The sequence below is a fragment of the Hermetia illucens genome, chromosome 4 (assembly GCF_905115235.1).
Source record: "Hermetia illucens chromosome 4, iHerIll2.2.curated.20191125, whole genome shotgun sequence".
Classification (NCBI taxonomy): Eukaryota; Metazoa; Arthropoda; class Insecta; order Diptera; family Stratiomyidae; genus Hermetia; species Hermetia illucens.
The window spans coordinates 168,277,433-168,299,761 of record NC_051852.1 but is presented as its reverse complement, the minus strand read 5'-3'; the positions used below and the strand labels follow the sequence as shown (position 1 = coordinate 168,299,761).

Genomic DNA, 22,329 nt, shown 5'->3' with positions numbered 1-22,329 from the left:
CTTTTATGATATTTATTTATAATAATTTTTTTTTTTATTTATAATAATTTATAATAATAATTTAATCAGATTAACTTTTCCCTTCAGTCCGGTTTCCAAAGTTCCAAGGTGAAATTTGGAATATAAAAAAACCCTTAATTGCATTTTACTACAAAAATAAATCTTGTAATAACTTTAAAAGTAGAGTCTGAGGTAAATGTGGCATTAGGTGTGAAGTATCATTAGCTTCCTCGATTTTTACCATATTTTTATTTTTTTAAATATTGACAGAAGTGCTATGTGAATTTAATAGATTGGTTAATATACATACATTAAGTATTGTCATGCATTTTTGATAGATCTACGTTTTTTTTAAATTTTTTTTTACTGTTTATGATTTTTAATACAAATATATTTGTATAATAATTACGAATCCAGTATAACAATTTGGCTACTTTATTGGATATTCCTGGTTGTCTCTAGAAATTCGATTTAGTTTTAAGTTATTATTTCTATTTACCCTGTATTTATATTTTGTGGTGTATTTTGTTTTATTGTAATTATTAATTTAAATATTGAAACTGGTTTCATGAAAACTTTCGAGTAGAACGCAATTAAGGGCTTTCGTTAAACCATGCAAATTAGCAATCAATTTATCAATAGAAATGAAATAAAAACTCCAATAGATTCATCGTTGTAAATAATATAAATTTATTATCTTTTAAATGTTGTTTGTAGAAAAAAAAAAACAAAAATAAAATAATTCAACTACCAGTAGATTTATAATGAAGAATTATATCAAATAATTTACAAACAATAATAAAATATATCATATATAATGAACTAAACTCATTTTCTAATCCATATTATAAATGAATTGCAGGAATGTTCATGACCATAATGAACTTAAAGCACCGTTTTCAAATTAATTCAATTCAAATACTTATATTCATATTTCACAAAAAAAAAGACCACAGTGTATCGATGTTCAATGAAAATTATTCAACATATACATAATGTACATCAGGGAGACTATAAACTAAGGAAAATTTCGTCTAAATACAAATTACCATTCAAAGAAAATTATATTTCTGCACCGCTAAGTGCCTATTGGTGAATGAAAAACTGGAGAAAAATGAGAATTGTCTAGGAATGGAAAAATACTTTCGAGAGTCGGTTCAAAAATTACACTTACATATCGTGTTTTCTTTTGCTATAAAATACAAATCCATTTTTTTTTGTTCATTTTGAATATATATGGAATGTTTTGCTTTTGTCTAAATCCTAAAGACTATAATAACCTAAACGTCGTAAAATATTGCATTTTCGAGAAGCTCCCGGAACTTCATTTTCATTGTGTTTTAGTTTTTCTATTTTTATATATATTTATATAAAGTTTATTTCTATTTACATAAGAGAGTCCTTGTGCATCAATTGTATCGCCAAACGATAAAATAAATATTAACATTATAAATTAGATTTTCTTTTGATTTTCATATTTCTAAACATTTCCGTTTAGTATTTATTCTTGAGAATTTTCCGCAGTTGAAATCAATTGCTAACAATTGAATGGACTATTCAAACTACTTGAGTTGTTGGTGGACGTGGTGGGAGTGATCATATTAGTAGCTGGAATAGTATCATCCAATTTAGCCTCACTTCGGCGTTTGCGTTTCATACGTTTTGCCTTCCGTCGTTGCGGGAATAGATGGTGGGGAAAGAAGATCGGGTTTGCGGCCCAATCTTGCCAAAAATTTCAATCCTGCCCATTCTGCTGAAGCATTTCGCGACGATCTTCACGATTGAGGGCAAGGGGCTGGGGAAAGTCATCCTCTAAGGATTGTTTTGATCTATCCGATTTACAATCTTCATCTACGACATTCATGTGCATGGCATTCTGATGTCGTTCAGGTGGCAGTAGATTGAGCATACCAAGTGGTAATCCTGGAAATCCACCAGGGAAATCAGGATAAAAACCGGGCGGGAATGGATTAAAGATTGGATTTGGACTCGACATGAGATCGGGCTCAGAGCTTGAACTACGTTGCATTGGTCCTTCTAGGTCTTTCGAGTCTTTGGTTCGATTCTCGTTCATATTTTTATTGTTATTATTATTATTGCCGGCCATACTCATCGTAAGCAATTCTATCGGTGGCCCACTTATACAGTCTTTTCGAAGCTGCTCCAATTTTAGGCTCTTTCCATATTTCCCCCGAACATACATTAGCAACGAATTGTAAGGTATACCGAATATGCGGGATGCTTGGCTTGTCGTCATTTTCTTATTCCATACGTGTTGCAGGGCTTCTGTCAGTTCGGCATTCGTCCATGAACGGGGAGGTCCACCGCGAGGAGCAGAATGCTGTCCTTTCGGGCGAGACACTGAAATAGAGAAAAAAAACTATTAAATTCCTGGAATACTAAACGAAGAACTATAATTTGACTGTTCTGAGGTTATTAGGAAATGACAGCTTTTGTACAAAGCTCAATAAAAGGTTTTCTGGGAAGCAGGGGGTGGCAGAGATATCACAATTTTCTAGGAAATGTAAAAATGGACCATCGACCAGTATCACCTGAAATAGATACATAGTCGCCAAAGAGCAACTTTGGGGTATTATATGCTCTCCTTTGTTTGGCAAATATGATCGCGTTACGAATTACTAGAAATCAATCGATAGTCTACTCCAGCAAAATGAATTGACATATCATATTACCTTTTTTCTCAAGGATCGTCAGCGATTCTTAGTGGGTCGCTAACGATACGGGGAATGGTATCCACGAGGTGTTCGATCAAAAAGTTTTGACCCCCTAGCTGGCATAATACCTGCATCCTAGGTAGTAACCTTTAGAAAGCTTCTCCATGAAGATCGAAATGGGAATGATCGATGCACGCCGGGAAACACTGGATGGTCTAAAATTGATAGACCAATAGCTCTTATAGTATATACATATATATATTTCAGGAGCAGCTTACCCCCTTCATCAGCATAAAGCTACTGTAGCTTTGTACTGATGAAGGGGGTAAGTTGCTCCCGAAATACATATATACACTATCAAATAAAATTGCAGTTTGAAGTAAGCTGCTGGTCTATCAATTTTAGACTTAACTACAAGTAGAAGACAATATCTAACCTCTTAGAACTGGAGGGTCCCCGCAGCCTCCGACAACTCTTTGTCGATGTCCACGGGGTGATGTTATCTTAACTTTGCCAAGGTGGTCGTTGTGGCGTGTATTAGGAGCTCGGCTCAGCGATTAGCGATGGACGGAGCAAGGGCTGAAATACCCGACGAGACATCGGGATGCGCAAACAGAGAGCAGAGCAGAAGGCTCGCAGGGTGATGCGGCACCTGCGACGAAGATGGCGACCCAGTGAATACCATGCAGTGCTGTTGTCGCGGAAAGAGGCACAGGGAAAACTACTGAAACTGACCAGATGGCTTCGAATATAAGTCAAGTGGGGGCGCTGTTGCCTATTTTTGAGAAACCCGAAGAGAAAAGGCTTATCAAGAAATAAGTGGCAGTTGTGAAGTGCATGTGGTCTGCAACGTTCCTTCAAAAAACTTCAGTAAAGGGGTGAAAAACGGGCTGATTGAGCTGGAGGAACTTTTGGACATAATTTCATATTACAGGCGGACAGGCAGTGTAGCAGAAGATGTGCGAAAAACAGAAACAACTGCGGCCACCACTGAGGACACTGCAAACGCCAAACGGATGGCATACACCCCGTTGCAGAGCAAACTGGAGAAAAAACGAAAGGAGGAAGGTGCATCTGAAGGAGATTTCACTCTGAGTTCAAAAGGAGAAGGCGAAGAGGAACAAGAGGTAACAACACGTCATGAACAAACAGCTACGACGTCGAATTCTGTACACGGTTGTTGGCAGCCAACAGAGCCTATTTCAGCGTACAAAAACTGTTCCGATCGAAACGTCTCACTATAGGGTCAAAGCAATTACTGGTCAAGACAATGATCTTGCCAGTCCTTATGGATTCCTCGGAGACTTGGGTTTTTAGCAAGAAAAATTACAAACTGTTGGCCGCTTTCGAGAGAAGAATCCTTCGAAAAATTTTTGGCCCCCTACATGAAGGTGGACGATTCCTTAGCCTACATAACGACGCAATCTATGAGCTATACGACGACCGTCAAGTTGTGGATAAAAGCCGGTTTTCTGAGCGGGTCACTTAATCCGTATGGATGAAGATGATCCAGCCTGGAAATTCTATAAGGGCAGTATCCATGGTAGAAAACGAAGACGGGGCAGACCCTGTCTGAGATGGCCCGATGGCGTCGGTCAGAACGCGAGACAACTTCAAGGGATATCGAATTGGTGGGCTTCTGCGCAAAACCGGGATGATTGGAGTTCCTTATTAAGGTAGGGCTAGACCGGATACTGGTTGTTGCGCCGTCGATGATACTCTCGTCCACCAGACGACGCACGCATTCATCAAAATGGGTTTTATTATGGATGTATTCACCCAATGGACTCATTTTGGTGAAAATCCCCAGGTTTTACCTATCGCAGTCCTATAGCACCAGAGCGATCTGCAGGATTTCTGGTATTGCTTCTCGATATGGTGCTTGGAGTCGAAAAGTACTTCTAAATATTTGACTGTTTGCACCAGCTGGACTTCCGCCTCTGCTAAGGTGGTTAGCGTGTAGACTTTTATCTATGGAACGAGTTAAATGTCAACTTCACTCGCTTTCGTGAAACTACTTTGCATGCCGGTTGAAGACTGTATGTATCTGTCGGCTCCGAGATGAGATTTTGGATGCTGCGTGAGAAGTGCACTTGGAGCAAATGGTTTTCCGTTTCCTCATCTCTTTCTGTGTACCTCCCGCTCTGTAAACATAGATAACCCAGCTGTTGGTTACGTTACTTGACAACGATCCGCTTCAACTTTGAGGTTGCCTCAAGAGAGTTGGTCTCTTCGCAAAAGCCTCTCCATGATGATCATTTGGCCGACCTTATGCTTTTATTTAGAACTTTTTGAGCCACTTTGTACCGAAACCAGCAAGCAGCTGAATCAGACTTTAGAGCTAGATTGAGGAGCACCCTTGTCATTCTCCCCTGTTTCGCTAAATTTGAGTTCTACCATTACCCTTCTTTTTCATCATGAGTGGACAGCTCTGGTCGAAAGCTTGTTTCATGCTAGTTGTGATCATCTGGTTTGTTTTCTCAACTCCAGCAATGGGTTTGATGCGCCTCCCAGGGATCGTAACTCGGCGCTCAGTTCTGTTTTTTACGTCGCCTTATCTGTCTTACACGGATTCCGAAATGGAGTAGGTGGAGGTGGAGGTGAATCTATGCCCATTACAAAATCAATGCGCCTGTGATCCGGGAGCGTGATATCGCTTGATACTCTCTGACAAGAGCCTCAATGTCAGGGGATGCCACCGTGATATCGATGACCTCTTGCCTGACCACATTGTAGAAAGTAGGTTCATTACCCAAATTGAGGATCTGTAATTCGGTTGTTACCTGATACTCCAGTAGTCTTGATACTCTCGCAATGATGCTGGAACTACCCCAACATATATGGTGGGCGTTAACCTCACATCCTGCTATTATTCCCATGCCTTTACTTTTGGCATCTTGATTAGCTTTGTTGAATGTTCCACTGCGAACTTCGTTTACGTTATAAGGGAAATAAGCAGGACACCATAGGACCTCCTTATCTCTCTGCTGATTTTTTGTGGTCAATTTGATCGTTGTGGTTTCGCCACTATATAGGTCGTTAACCAAGATAGCTTGGGGGTCTTTTGAAACCAGTATATAGGAGCGGGGTCTATCACTTCCATTGACAGCCAGCCCTTCGGAAGTTTAAGCCTTTAATTTGCCCACCAACAACCCGTGGTTCATGTATGAGGTATATATGGACCCGTATTGATACGGCGACTGATAAGTGCAGTAGCCCCTTTACAGTGCTGCAAATTTATCTAAGAAATATGGCATCTCATCTACGGTTTAGATGAAGATGTCGTGGCCTGCACGTCGCCCTCGATGGTCTTAGGAGCCGACACTTATAATGTGACTGTCCAAAGTCCGTAGTAGAGCCTTTAGCTCGTTTTTCACGAACATTCTTAATATCCGGTTCAGGAACGCCGATTGTGAGGAAAGTCGCCAGCCTATTAGCTCTTTGCCCTGGTTTGCTACCTAATAGCATCCAGGAGGAGGTGTTGAGGTTTTTCAGGGCTCCAAGTTGTTCCGGAACCTCAGCACTAGTGCGCTCCTCTTCAGGAAGCCAGATAAAGCACTTTCTAAAAGATGATAACTCGGAAACCCTTTTTAGGGTCAGCCGCGCACCATTCCACAATCGTTGAAGGGCGAGCAGGACTGTCTAAGCCACTTGTTCGTGCTTTCGTTGGGCACTACTATCTTGTGTGATATCTCACTATCGGTGTCAGGACCACTGGTTGCCTAGGCTCGTTGCGGGCAGGATTTCACGACTATATCACCCTTGCTACCACCATATGGGGATTCCTTTAGTAATTGGATTTCTCGCTATGGGGTAACAGCCGTCGCGACCGTAGCCACTAGAAGGCTGCCTTATGCAGATTAACTCGAAGAAAGGCAGGGTGGAAAGGGTATGCCTCGGGATACGGAGTTTTTTGCGGTCTACAGATATGTTACAGTAACAAAAGTAGATTAACTGCAAATTCGAGAAAGGAAGGAATCCTGGTCTTGTTAAATTATTGTAGATTCATTAACCTATCCTATATTCAGATACAAAGCAACTATCATTTGATGTACGACACACTATAATTAAGGGGCCTAATTTGGACTAAGTAAGGAAGAATAAATCCATTCATGAAAGAAATCAGTATCGATAGCTGACCTACTAACTAGATTCTAATAGCATCCCTTGGAACAGGTGGGGCCATGCTGTAGGGCACTCCTGGGGGTGGTGGTACTGGAGCTGGCTTTGCCATAAATTCAGTTATGAATCTGATAAAGGAGGCCTGCGGAGCTTTCGTGCCCAGTAGGACAAGGAAACTTCGCAGGGCAATAAACGGGAGTTATACTTGCTGCTGGCAGGATCTAATCGATGAGTACTGGGGACTGGTATTCTGAAAAATCGTGGCTCTGCGGAGGCCCTGTTCAGTTAAGGCCGAGCAGATGAACACTATGCCTTGCGCGCCTCTTACGGGATGATGACGGCGACACGGAGAGGGCCGAGGACTGCCCAGAGTTGGAAGAGGCAGTTCTCTCTATGAAAAATAAGAAGGCGCCAGAATCGGGTGGTATGCCACTCTTCTGGTTCCTTTGTAATCTTCTCTCTGCATGATCAGGTAGCATACTACCGCAAGTTTCATGAGCATCTCTGTATCTTCTTGTTCTTTTTCCTTAGTTCTTTAAAACTATTCAACAGACACTTGGCGATATTTTGTGTGGGCGAGTTTGTAGTTGTTATAATTTCTCGGAATTCGTTGCCAGGTTTGCGGATCTTTGGTAGACCCTTTATTCTTGGCAGTGCGGGATTGGTCATCCAAAGTTTGCCTGGATTCCTAATTATGCAGCTACATTCCTTTAATACTTTTCCCATCCGTTTAATGGAATCCGGCCAAGGGTCTTTCCTCAATTCAAGGTATCCTCCAGTCGTAGTCCGTTTTCTCAACTATTACGACCGCATTTCCTTTGTCTGCTTTTAAATAAAATGCTGGTTTTTGTTTTAGTTCCTTCACAATTTGTATTTGCGCTATCCGTAGTTCCTTAAAAGCAGGTTTTGTTTTCTGCGAGGGAAGGATGCTAGCTAAATTATTAAGAGTTGCTTCTTTCAATTCGTTACTTTCAAGATTTGGTCCTTCAGCAGACTTCGTTGTTGGTGTACAAAGTTAAAGCCCATGTCTGATAGTTCCTCTTGGTCCTTGTTGAAGATTTTTTGAGATTCTATTAGATTCTATTTGAAAGCGTGGATAGAAACGAGAAAATTGAAAATTACGTTTCACTAGCTTAAAACAGCCTTCGTTGGATACTACTATCCTGTGTGATATGTCACTGTCGGTGTCAAGATTCGTGGTTCCCCAGGCTCTTTGGAGACGGGTTTTCTTGATATATCACCGTTGATACGATAGGGGAACCTGAGCGACTCTGCAGGCCACTAGTTTTATGCTATGCGTAGTGACATTTGACTTTGTTTGTGAGCAAAGGTGCCATATGAACGATTGATGGTCAGCAGACTTGTTTAAAACGAGTATCAATTATTTCCCGTGCTCAACTAACGCTTGGGAGAAACTGAAAATCCGACTACGGCGGAATTCTGCCCGTCAGAACCTTCTCCTTCATCCTTACCAGGAAGAGCGAAAGAACGGGAAGCTGGTGACGTGGACGCTACTGGTTTAACGCCGGTATGTGAAAATGGATCCAAGCGCTGTCCGGACACCGTAAACCAGGAAAGGCCCGAAGTCGACGGCAGAAGAGAGCACTACGAAGGAAGATGAAGCACCTTGGGAATGAAGACATGGACGTGGCTGTACCACTAGGCGCGGTAACGCCCAGAGAAATCGAACACAAGGAAGCGGAATCTCCGGCGGAAGGTGGGGATAAACTGGAAACCCCGGTAAGATCAACACTGGACGCACCAGACTCTTCTGTCAGCGACAATAGACTAAGTTTATGTCGAAAAACATAAAGATTGGTCAAATCAACCTGCAGCATGCCAAAGCTCCCTCCTACCTGTTGGCAGCGAGAATGACAAAGTTGCAGGATTTCCCCTATATCTTTCTGGTGCAAGAACCGTGGGTTCGATTTAACAGAATCTGTGGCATTGGATCAGTAAAGGGGGCTAGGATCTTCTACGACGAAAGATCCATAAGACCGAGAGCTTGCGTCCTGATGTCAAGACGGTTAGAGGCAACTATGCTGAGACAATATTGTTCCCAGGACTTAGCTACGGTCATCATACAATACCAAATAAATGGCGAGAGGAAAAACATCATAGTTGCCTCCGCTTATTTACTCTAAGATTCTTTGTATCCTCCACCGACGCAAGAACTTAGGGATCTGGTGGCGTATGCAGAATCAAGTGGTCTCGAACTCTTAATAGGTTGCGATGCGAATGCTCAACATATTTGTTGGGGCAGTAGCAAATGCAATCCAAGAGGAGAGAAGCTATTTGATTTCATCACTTCAGCTGGTCTTATGACTGCAAACGTAGGGTGCGCCCCTACGTTCGTGGGACCGAGAAGAAGCGAAGTAATTGACCTAACAATCTGTACCCCAAAATTGTTAGAGTTGATTACACACTGGCAAGTGCTAGACGAGGTCTCACTGTCAGATCACCGATATCTAGAATTCAATCTGACTATTGCAGGCGAACAGTCTGCAGTACAAAGACAGAACCCTAGGAAAACGGATTGGGCAAAGTTCAATGAACTTCTTGGCAATAAAGTACTGTTCCCTAGGCGACTAAGGACTTCTTTGGTGCTGGAAGATGAATTGAAAACTCTGAACGGCACACTTTTAGAGTGCTATGAAGAGGCTTGTCCTATTTCCCGAGGCCAAAGCGGTAAAACGGTTCCTTGGTGGAACCGAGAACTGCAAAAACTCAGGAAATCAACTAGGCGACTTCTAAATCGTGCTTGTAAAAGTAACAAGGACGAAGACTGGTTAAATTTCAGGAACTCACAACGTGAATATAAGAGGCTCGTGAGGTGCTGGAAACGAGACTCCTTCAGAGCGTACTGTGAGGAACTGGAAGGCGAAAGGGAGACTTCAAGGCTGTGCAGAGTCCTCAAAAGGGATGAGTCGGCCAAGTTGGATTCTCTTAGAAAACCCGACGGTACTTTCACGAGCTCCAGACTGGACTCAGTACAGACCCTCCTGGAAGTACACCACTCGGGAGAACGGGTGAGAGAAGTGGTATGGGGAGAGTTGACGGTTCTTGCAACCCCTTCAACATCCAAGCGTTGCAAGGGGAACTGGAACGCTGCGAAAGCGGTTGTTACCCATGAAAAGGTGAGAGCTGCCATACTGTCCTTTGAACATTCCAAAGCACCTGGCATGGATGGCATCTATCCGGCAATGCTAAAGGAGGGTATGGAGCATTTAGAGCGACCTCTAAGAAATATTTTTCGAGGATGTCTTGCTCTGGGCTACGTGCCTTCTTCTTGGCAACAGGTTAAGGTAGTTTTCATACCGAAACCTGGGAAAGATGACTATTCTAATGCAAAGAACTTCAGACAGATCAGCTTGACTTCATTCTTGCTGAAAGGTTTGGAGAGACTGGTAGAGCGTCACATTCGTGGAAACGCACTTAGGTCACACCCACTTAGTGAAAACCAACATGCTTATCAACGTGGAAAGTCCTGTGAGTCTGCTCTTCATTCTTTGGTCACAAAGATAGAGGATGCAACTTTGAATGGTGAGTACGCGATGGGGGTGTTCGTGGACATTGAAGGGGCTTTTGATTGTGCGCCTTTTCAAAAACTTTGTGATGCCGCCAGAGCGCATGGTGTTGATGATGCTTTAATTAAGTGGATCCATGCTATGCTAACGCAAAGATTGTTGCGCGCTGAGGTAGGGGTCGATCGCTACCTGACTACAGAAGCGACGAAGGGCTGCCCCCAAGAAGGTGTGCTTTCGCCGCTTTTGTGGAGTATGCTGATCGACTCACTGCTATGCGAACTGCAAAATTTGCCAATACACGCTCAAGCTTATGCTGATGACGTGGCTGTACTTGCTGTTGATCGGGATCTTGGAACGGTGTGTAGGAATATACAGCGTGCCGTTGATTTGATAGACAGCTGGTGCCTTAGACACGGTTTGTCAGTTACTCCAAATGAAACCACAATGGTTTTATTCACAAAAAGCAGAAAACTGGATGTACTTTGTCTCCCTGAGATGAGGGGTACTACCCTTCAACTCTCCGAAGAAGTGAAATATCTGGGGGTCACTCTAGATAAAAAACTTCTTTGGAACAAACATGTAGAGGTAAAGATGAAACGAGCTCTCACAGCTTATGGGTTGTGCAGACGGACCTTTGACTCGACATGGGGACTCAGGCCTCATGTGGTAATATGGATATACGTTGCCATCATTAGGCCGATGTTCGTATATGCATCCGTAGTGTGGTGGGTTAAGGTGAGACAAAAAGGTTTTCACCGTCAACTAGCTGCACTGCAAAGAATTGTTTGTCTGGGTATCACTGGTGCCATGAGCACGACATTTGGCGCAGCTCTGAATGCACTACTCAATTTGCAGCCCCTGGATATATTTATTCAAAGCACTGCAATAAGAGCAGCTCATAGGCTAATTTGATTAGATCTATGGGAAAACAACGGATGTGGGGGCACAGAGCATTGGAAGAGTTACTGGGAGGACTAAATCCAGTTCTTACAATGTCTTCCGATTCTCGTGTCCCCATACATCTGTTTGGTAGAAGATATGTAGTTACCCTGAAGCGTAGAGACGACTGGGAAGACCCAGAGGAATGCGTGGCGGGATATACGGAAGTCTTCTACACCGATGGCTCAAAAACAGAAGAGGGTTCTGGAGCTGGAGCTACCTCTCGAATAAAAACGAGAAGTGGGCTTTTCCTTTGGAACAATATGCAACGGTTTTTCAAGCCGAAGTTTATGCGATCCTAAGGGTGGCAAACTGGGTGATTGACGAGCGGTTGAAGGGCAGGCGCATCGCAATCTGCAGTGACAGTCAAGCTGCACTGAGGGCATTGAGCAGTCCTTTGATCATCTCGAAAATCGTTCAGGAATGCAGAAACTCTATGTCTAGATTCAATACGGTGGTACTAATTGGATTTCTCGTTATAAGGCACCAGCCATCGCGACGAGGGCATCCAAGGGGTCTTAGAACCTTACCTTACTCGCAGGTTGAGATCTATTATACAATAACCTGCCACCAGTCCGTTCATAGTTACAAAGTAACATCGAGGAAGATATTGGTTCTTCCACGGCAGAGATAATTTTTGGAGCAACTTTGCCGTTGCCGGAAGAATGGCTTCTTGATAGCGGAATCGCAAAAAAAAAGGTATCGAATTTTTGGAACCAATTCCTCAAAAAATAAGCAAATTGTGACCTAAGCTGACCGTTCACCGCAATCACTAGAATGCTGTCTTAATGTAGATCAATTCGAAGAGAGGCAGGGTGGGGAGGATATGTCTCAGAGCACGGAGTTTTCTTGCGGGCTGCAGATATGCTACACTAACAAAATTAGATGAACTGCAAATTCGCTAGGTCCATACAACCTTGGTCTTGTTAAATTTGCCTGCATTGTTTCAGGATAGAATTATTGCAGATTCATTAATCTGACCTGACCCTGCAGATTCATATTTGCTGAATTCGAATCAAAATGCATTCATTATATTCAGATACAAAGTGCGTATCCTTTTATGGATTAGGACACACTATAATTAAGGGGCCTAATTTGGACTAAGTAAGCAAGAATAATTCCCCTCATGAAAGAAATCATGAAGTATCAATCGCTGACCTACTAACTAGATTCTAATAGCATCGAATCAAATCTAGTGCTGGAGGTATTACACTTTGACCTCATCGACTTTCTTTCCAAAGCACGATTACTCTACGATTCCGAACCCATTCGACCATTACCTTGTCATGCTTGATTTATTCATCCCAAGATGACTTGTAATTCACACATTGACTGAGTTCGCATCAATCGATTTGAGAAAACAATAGTGGATCTCTCAAAGTACCATCAGGTACCCTCCGTGTTGTAGTACTACGTTTTTAGCTGGAAGTGATCTAGACAACCATGTCTGATGGTGGTTACAAGCCGGAAATTTTTTTACGATCTTTGATCTTTGATTCTAAAAAGTTCTAGATGCGTTTTCTAGATAGTTATCGGTGGAGAGTTTGCTGAGTATAGATGAATGCACTTTTTATTGTCATCTTGCAATGACATGAACTGTAACGATAGAAACTGGGTATCCGATTCCGACTCCGGATGCAATGTATGTTTTCAGCAGGCATATTGGAAATATCGGTCCATACTTCATTAGCTACTCTCTTCAACCATTTTCTTGGCCTACTTTTCCTAATGCACTTTTCATTCACAAAAGATTGGACCAAATCATCAGCGACCTGCTCCGTGTAACCGCACCATAGTAACTCGGATCCAAATCACTGTCTTTTCACACTTTTCAACCCTGTAAACCTGCTAAGACCACATGTGTCACGCATGGCTAATCCTCAGTTTTTCTCATTCGCATAAATTGTTTTTTCCTAGTGATCACGCCACAAACTTCAAAGAGAGGCTAGTCTTGCAACGCGGCCCCTTGGTACGAATATATCATTCAGCACGGCGTCTCCGGAAAAGAAGAACCGGCGGAATCAGTCAAGCAGGTGAGTGATTTTTTTCCTGCAGGTATGACGTGTTCTAATCGCTTCGATTTCTCGATTATTGATTTCCCACAGAATCGCTTGGATGCGCCAGAACAGCGCCTTCGCCGCTCCGAATCCACATCATATGAGCTTAGGGCCAAGGTGAGGCCAACATGCCGGACAATTAAATTTTTCAATTATTGTTCGCCGGGGGGTACACTTGCAACGCACACCTACTCTTCTTGGATGGGCCGCCCGCCGTCGACCGAATGTTGTCAGAAAGCGGCGATGTTGTTGAGTGTCCCCCGCTGAAAGGGGTTTTACGTTACGATGGGGCCGCCCGCCGGTGCCCCGGTGCTCTTGTTTGGTCATTTAGCATAATCAATTTTTTGGCATCTCTTCGAAAATGTTTTGGCAGATTGTCCAAACGATCGATTGCTTCGTTGGTGTCCAAATGCGAATGCTCTTATTTACCTTGCGTGAGAGAACTCCGCAAGGACCCCCCGGGGTTCGGTGTGAATGAAAAGACACGGTTAGATGAATGATTGTATCAAACGGTGTGTCAAATGGGTACGAGATTGTTAAGTTGAGAACTGTTGGAACTCAGGTTTTTTCGACAAATAAACTGAGAAATGGTGTATCGTTTTGGATTCATCAGTTTTTGTCAAAATATGATTTGCACGGAAACATTTCATTCAGAAAACCCCAAAACTTCCCAATACAACTGAGTATCGCAGCATTTCAAGGTTCGTTCAAGTCTGAAGGATTGCTGAAAAGTTGGTTCTCCCATTGCGGTAATAATGGCTGTTCTGGGCGATAGTGGGGAAAGGAATAATTTTAGAGCTGTTACAACAGCTCCAAGTCTAGTAAAATGGTGGTCTGACCGGGAGAATCTTGTGATAAACCCCGACAAGGACAGCCTCTTGGCATCCCCCGAAAGGAGAAAGCTAGATGAATTCAAACTCCCATCCGTTTCTGGTGAACACCTTCAACTGTCAAATGGGGCAAAATGTCTGTCGTTACTCTTCCCCAGAGAAAGGACTATTGGTAAGACATGCGGATGGCTATACAATAAGTCGTGGTGGAGCCCGTACTTACCTATGAAGCGTCAGTATACTGGCCAAAGGTGAAACAGAGCCAAACTATCAAGAAGCTGCTCTCGCTCCAGAATCATGCCAGCTTCTACATTATGAGTAACATGAAGGGTCCATTCATTCTGTTGTAATTGTCGCCCTTGGACCCAGTGCCAGATAGGCTCCTGAGACATACCAGGACCATCAGAGAAATCACAAAGCCAACCTAGGAGATGCGAAGTGGTTTTACGTCACTTAAATACTGCTACGTTTCTAAAGACGAGACCACGGAAACGAAGAGGACCTTGAATCATTGGAATGACAATTATCCGAAGGACTACATACTATGGTACTCAAATTGATTTAAGGCAGAAGACGAAATTAGAGTTGGAACACATAGAATGAATGAGGCGTGGCAGATAATAACAACTAAGTGGATGTGTCACTGCTTTTCAGGCGGAGTTTCAATAAACCAGTGGATCGGCGAGAATCTACGTAGAAAGTATGAACATTCTCAAATCCATGCTCTCGCGACATTTAAATCTATAATATCACTCCAAACTATGTAGATTGAATATGATATTCCCATATGTTAGCCAGACCTCGAAACTCCGATTGACAAAAACAGGATAATTTTGAAATGATTAATGTGAGAAAGGGACCCCAAGTACCATTTGGGGAAACTGACCTTGAACCCATGAAAATAACAGCTATGAGAACCATAAACAAAATAGCCCGTTGGTAAGACGCCCATCGATTGGGATATAGACAGATTAATGGGTGGAAGATTCAAAACAGCTGAAAACTAAGGATAAGGCACTGGTAAGTCTAACAATCGGTCATTGTTCTCTACGAAAATATATGTGGGAAACCCAGCGGAAACTTGGAAGAACTTTTTAAATCAGACGTTCAGAAAGTACTCCGTTGAGCCAGATATGAACCAGTGGCCTATGGATTTAGAGACCAAAGTGGCCCATTCAGAGGGATGGGAAGTAGCGCCTATTAGTGATGAAAATTGGAAGTAGTTATCAACATAGGAAGAGCCGGCTAAGGAGCCAGTTAGGAGTCAATTTGGTAGCAGTGCCGTGGGATCAATGAAAAATTTTTACTTAAATTTAGTTTTCTGTTCAAATAGCACGACAATAAAATCAGTGTTTTACCCTGTTCCCGGTTCCTCTATCTCTGAAATTTCTGTGATGTATTCAGTGAGTTTGCTGGTCGTGGATGCCTTTCCGTAAAAATCGATAGCTAGTATAGTGTCAAAATTTTGCGAATTTTGAATTAACAGTCGCGTCCAACCCCCTCCCTCCTCCCCAAATTAATTCAAAAATAGCATTCCAAACTATGATTGATAAACAGCAACAACGAATGCTGCAAATCGCAAAAATTCGGGAATCCGTGTACAAACTCTATCAGAATCAACGAACGCGGGAGAGATTTGAAGCAGCTTTCCCAGAAATCCGAGCAATTTGTTTGGAATGCGAATTCCTGCCTACAGAATACTCCTGGCCCAAAATCTTCTCCAGGATTTGAGCTACCTAGGAGGGCATAAGTTGGGTGTTATGGTTGGAGTCTATGAAAGGGCCAAACAGTTCATCCAGCATATGCATTTTGGCATTGTCATAGGCGACTTTCTTGGTGGGGAGGTCCCTTCTTATAACAAAGCAGTCGAAACCGTCACCCAAAAAACAGGAGTCCACGGACTACAAAAGGGGAAGTAAGTTGCTTCCCAAGTGGTCCGGTCCGTCACCAAGTGGGTGCGGACTCAGGACTCCCAGCATCCTCAACAAAAAATTTACTTTCACCTGGTTTAAGTCTGGACTTATGACGGGCTTCCCTTCAATACAATTCGTACCCAGCACGTATTTGCGATTATATTTAAGTGGAGTGATTACCATCTGTCGTTACTTTTGGTCACGCTGTTCCCAGAACGAAACCGTCAGTCAAATTTTTCGTTCTTTTTTGAAAGCAGTGCAGTTTGGCAATGAATATCGCATGAAGTGGAGGTGGGTGGTTAAATACCAAATATCCCTGTCATAAACCTCGGGAGCAAATAAGTCCTGTTACAAGCCCTTCTAATCGAGAAGATGAGCAATTGGCAGTTCAGCCATCTTGGACGGGGAGTCAGGATTTTGATACAGGACAAACAGTTACCACTATATAAATGTCCAGTCTCTCCCTGAACCCCATTCTAGGGAGGCCTGGTCATCATGGAACAGAGGATACCACCCTTGACGTAACCTTCTAGTTCTTGATAGCCTTCTCTGAATAAATGATACCAGTCAACACGAATCCTTTAAGAGCATATTTAACTCGGTTTACGATGGCTCGTACATAGGTTAGACTGAGAGGCTGATGATGCTGCTAAGTAAGCTTTGGGGCAATGCTAAGTGTATAATCGCGCATCCTAGGCTTTGCGGTAGCTAGTCCAAAGAATGAAAACTATTAGATTGTAGATATAGTAATCGAAAGCTTTTGGTCGAAAAAAAGGTTAATGCACTGATAGACTTTCCCCCAATCACCCAGAAAGCCTCCAAAATCCTTGGAAAAGCCTTGGACTCGATGAGATTGGTTGTCCAGAACCGTTGGGTTCAACCCCGATGTTGGTGTTCCCGCTGAGACGGAAAATGGATGTCACAACCCGAAGGAAATTGAAAAATCCGAAGCAATCGATATCATCCAAGACGTGGATCAATTGCTTGAAAATCGGTACGCTATAATGTAGCCCAGCTGGGAAAGGTGGACCGGTATGCAAAGTCAGAACAAAATAAGGGCGGAATGTGAACTCCGAAAGAAAATTACGTTTCTAGTTAACTACAACGGAGAAAAAAATAGTCTAAATGTGTCATGTGCTCTCAAGCACAAAGCACTCCCTAATGTCAAAAATTGGCCAAAAGCGAAAATATGAAAAGATTTTTGCCTTAATTTCGTCTCCCATAAATATAAGCGTAAAACTCACAAATGCGGTATCTGCAAAGAAAAACTTGCATCCATACAAAGAACAAAGGTGAAAGACAGCAAGGTTGGAATCACCGCGGATGCGTGGCATGGGGTGCATGATGATGTTGAAAACTCGACTCCTTTGGCCTGTTCTACAACAGTTTGAAATATCCACAGAAGACGGCCTAAAGGTGCCAGTCCGATGCCTAAGAGAACAATGGAGTCACAGCAGCTATATAGCTGAGGTTGGTGTGACAGTTAAGTTTGTTGAAGAGAAGGACAAATACCGAGTTCCAGCCCTGACGAGAGGGGGGTGGAAAGAGGGGGCGGAGTTTTCTCGTGGGTCCGGAATAGAAATTTCAATGAAAAAATGAGAATAATAGGGGCCCATGCAATTTTTATTTCAGACCCGTATAATTTTCACTCCTGGCCCTGTTTTCCGCATAATTTTCACCGCGGGCCCGGATTTCCTCTCTACAACCCTGTCAAAATCTACCGTGTAGTGGGGCTTGCAGTAGGGGGGATTTCATTGTTGGTGAATTTACGCAACCAGTTGGGAGGGTGGAACAACGATTCAAACCAAGGCCTTGATCGTCAAAACGGTCTCTTCTGCGGCTTTGACAGCAAGAAAAATTGCCAACAGGAGATGGCAGATTCTGTAACAGAGCCCAACTGCCCATTTTTCAATCTTCGAAACTCGAATATTTTACCCAAACTTTTTCCTAGAAGATTTGGAGTTATAGGTAACTAACAATCTGTTCCAAAATAGACCAGTGATTGTTCGAAACTGGAGCTCGACCTCAAAGAGTTTTGGAATATGCCTTTGAATAGGGATGAAACTACTGATTTGGATGTTTTCGGAGTATCACTATCGAGGGAAGGAGAGGAGATATGCTATTCCAACCACTTGGTGACAGGGAGGCCATTATTTAGGATAGGCGAAACGATGGAGGCAAAATAAGGAGCTGAAAACGAAATCAGATTCATACTTAAATACCTTAACTTGAGGTACATGGTAAAAGTTACCTATGACTTGCAAGTGGATACTACTGGCGAATTCGAATTTGTCTCTTTGCGGATATAGCAAAAATGTACCTTCATATCCTTTTAAGACCATAGGAACAGCAACACACTCTAGACGAGTGGCAACTCTCTTGGCAAAATGAAACTAGAGGCAGATGAACTGCGTGGCTCATCGGCAACTTAGGTGCGTGGTTAAATCGGAAGCATGGTGAGACTGACTATTTCCTTACCCAATTTTTAAGTGTGCATGGAAGTTTTCAGTCTTACCTGCACAAGATTGGAAAGGTACGAACTCCGGATTGTGTGTTTTGCAATGGAGTTGTAGACGACGCCCACCACACTTTTTTTTCTTGTGGAAGGTGGGATGGGGTTCGTCAGCAGCTCTATTTAAACACAGGGGATCTCTCTTCAGGCAACATTGTCGAGGAGATGCTGAAGAGTGCTGACAGATGGAGCTGTGTTGCCCATTACTTTCGGACCCTTCCCGTTTCTAAGAAGATAGAGCTCGATCGATGGAGGAGCCGGATGGCAGGGGGTTTCTTGAACTGACAGTTCTATCCGTCCTCTCCCCTCCCGTTGGTGAAAGGAATTCCCGGATTTGAAGGCTCCGCAAGGCTGGAGAATTCGGGAACTAGCCCGAAGTAATGTGACAAACGGTTCTAGGATAGCTCTCTGACGATGGGGATGTGTGTAGTTGGTAGTCCAACGACGTACCGAACCGGGAGTCCAACACTTGCTGCTTGGCTAGAAATTCGAGGAATTTATTTTGAATGCGTATATTTAACCAAGGAATTATCCTGGCCCAACATTTTTCACAGGGTTTGATCTACCTAGACGGAGATAAGTTGGGTGTTATCGTTTGAGCCTATGAAAGAGCTAAGGAGTTCATCGAGCGAATCCGTTTTGGTATTGTTACAGGCAACCCTTTAGGTGGAGAGGCCTTTTCGAGCATGAAAGGCGAGGGAGCTCCTCTTGTAATGAAGCAGGAGAAGGAATAACGGGTGAAGTGGTGGTAGGTAGTTGAATACCAAATATCCTTGTCACAAAACTCGGGAGAAAATAAGTCCTATTATAAGCCCTCCGCATCGAGAAGATGCAGAGCTCAGCCACTTTGAAGCGGTAAGTCAGGATTTTGCTACAGGGGAAACAGTAACCACTTTATGAATGTCCAGTTTTCCCCTGAACGCCATTCCAGGGAGGCGTGGTCCTCATGAAACAGAGGACACTACCTTTGACGTTACCCTCCTGGCCCTGATATTTCTCTCTAAGCAAGTGATATCAGTCAACATGAATCCTTTAAGAGCATATTTAACTCTTTTTACGATGGCTCGGGAATAGGTTGAGCTGAGAGGTAGATGATGTAGTAAAATAAGCTTCGGCGTAGCGCTAAGTACATAATCGAGTATTTTAAAATTTACGGCAACAACTAGTCCCAAGCCTGAGAATTATGTGGACTGTAGATGTAGTTATCAAAGGGCTTTGGTGGAAAAAAGGTTAATCCATTGATAGACCTTCTTCTAATCACTCATAAAGATTACAAAGTCCTTGCAAAGACCTAGGGCACGATGAGGTCGGTAGTCCAGAATCTCTTGAAAACTGGGTTCAATTCCAATGGTGGTGTTCTGACACGATACGATCGAAGACGTAGATATGTTGGAATGTTGTCCAGCAGGGGGAAGGGTGAACTGGTATGCAAAATCAGAGCGAAATAAGGGCAATACGTAAACCCCGAAAGAAAATTAAGCTCCTAGCGAACCACAACGGAGAGAAGAAAAAAAGGCATAAATGTGTTATCTGTTCTTAAGCTCAAAGCACTCCGAAATGTCCGAAATTGGTCCAAAAATAATAAAGGATTGTTGTCCCAATTTCTTCTCCACATTTACTGCGCCATTCGTAAATATAAGCGCAAGGCTTGCAACAAGCGTAAAACTCACAAAAGCGATGTTTGCAAAAAATACCTTACGGGCATGCACCCATACAATAACAAAGAGAAAAAGACAGGATCGATGTAATGGCCTATATAGCTGAGGATCTGGTGCAAAAGTTAAGGCTGCTCAAAAGAAGGACAAATATTGAGATCTATGGTGTAGGGGAGTTTCAGTAGGGAGTCTCCAATAACCATTCAAACCAAGGCTCTAGTCGTCAAAAAAAGGTTTACTTCCACGGTTTCCACAGCAAGTACAATCACTACCAGGAGATGACATATCCTGTAGCAGAGTTCACCGCCCATGTTTTAATATTGCAGACTTGAATATTTTCCCTAAACTTTTCCTAGAAGGTGTAGAAGCCATAGCCCTTCCAAAATACCCAAACTTGGATGGATTGTCTCAGACTCAGGAGATGCTCCGACTCGTTCGTACACTTTATCCTAGGTCTCGTTCGAAAAACTGGAACTCGACCTCAAAATATTCCACATATACCTTTGAATAGGGACAAAACCAGTGCTTTGGACAAGCAGAGAAAAACTATATTCAGAGTACTTCTATGGAGAGGAGGACGGGAGGTGTGTTGTTTCAACCTCTTGGTGACGGGGTAGTCGGCAATTAGATAATTCTTATCACGAAGGTGTTCGGCATTACTAAGGAGGAGGAAGAGAAATGGTGGAGGAAAAGTGAGGACGAAATCGGATCCGACCTTACAAACCTTAACTTGGAATACGTGGAAGAGGTTCCTGCGAATATCAAGCGGATACTATTGGCGACCCCTACTGTACACCTTGTTTAAGTGTAGTACAACACCTCAGCTACGAAATGCTTCAAATGGTGTTAGCCCAAATCGAAGGTTCAGATAAAACCTAGAATCTTATGAGGATCTAATCGAGAATAGTTTGCAGATTTGAGACTCTATCAGTGGGACAAACACTACTATCTTTGTCGCTGCATCTGAGACAGGGTCTGCCAGGTCATTTTCTACCATAGATATTTGCCTCTGTAGATCGTCCAGCTAAATCTTTTTTATTCATATGAATTAGATGGGAGAGCCTATTGAGTCAGATTTGATCCGTAAAAAATAATTCCCAATATCGCTCATAGATTCCTTCGTTTTATAAGCTATGGAGTCGACCATCTGCCTTTAGAGCCTCTAATTTCGCTTGCTAAATACCAATGCCTCTGAGAAATACTTGATGATTACCAAGATCATCATTTAATGCAGTTAAAACTTTGACCTAGGGTGAGACGTCTCCAGCGAAACAAGGTTTTGCAAGCTGAAATAGACTCTATAGAGTCGACTTTGTATTTCAACTCTGCACTATTTGGTATTCCTAAGATCAGTAAACCATACAAAACTAACAACTATGTATGTTAGCGAGTAAATTGGGTAAAAAGCAAAAATAGTAGTGAATAGATCACCTACTGAACAGGGCAATATTTTTACTATTGATGAAAAAGCATGCTCTCTCATCGAGATCTATGTAGGGATTTCTGAACATCTGAGAAGCGTAGAAATGTTAAGGGGGGATGCGAGCTTCTTGGAAAATCCGCCGAGAGTCTAAGTCAACAGAGAGCGACTGGTACTGAGGAGAGAAGGCGATAAACCTACCTCAGACGATTAGTTTGACATCAATCAGAATGACAAAAGTATGACAAATTGGTCGTTAAAGGGCAGTGACTGACGGACTGATGAATATTGAAATTTTTAAATAAAATCTGTCAGTCCGGTTGGGCTGACGATAGGCTGGGTTTAATGCAGTTACAATTGTCTTGTCAATTGAAACATGATTTTCGAATAGTTCGAATGTTTAGATCCATGCGCCAAAAAATCTTTTTTGTCGTTTTGTTATATTAACATGTCAGTCTATCAGTTTTGCAAAAGTCCATTTTTGATGGTTTGACTTATGACAGATTGATAAGGTACTGACCGTGCATGGTAGACCAAATGCGTTTTACTGCCAAAAAAAAGCTTTTGAAATTGAAGTGGCGATGAAGGGGAAGAGATATGGGAAAATTTATGACATCATTCTTAACATTTAGATAAAAACTAACAGAAAATTGTCAAATTTTTGGTACGATTCTACGCT

General features: G+C 42.6%; 1 protein-coding gene across 1 annotated transcript in view; it reads right to left on the bottom strand.

Annotated features, from left to right (window-relative positions):
- Positions 1-727: 727 nt before the first annotated feature.
- The window catches only part of LOC119656152 (protein jim lovell), a 126,401-nt gene continuing 104,799 nt past the window's right edge, over positions 728-22,329 (bottom strand). The window contains exon 4 of the mRNA XM_038062487.1: positions 728-2,361. Within this exon, the coding sequence (XP_037918415.1) occupies positions 1,736-2,361 (626 nt within the window). The 3' untranslated portion in view covers positions 728-1,735. The remainder of the gene's footprint in view (positions 2,362-22,329) is intronic.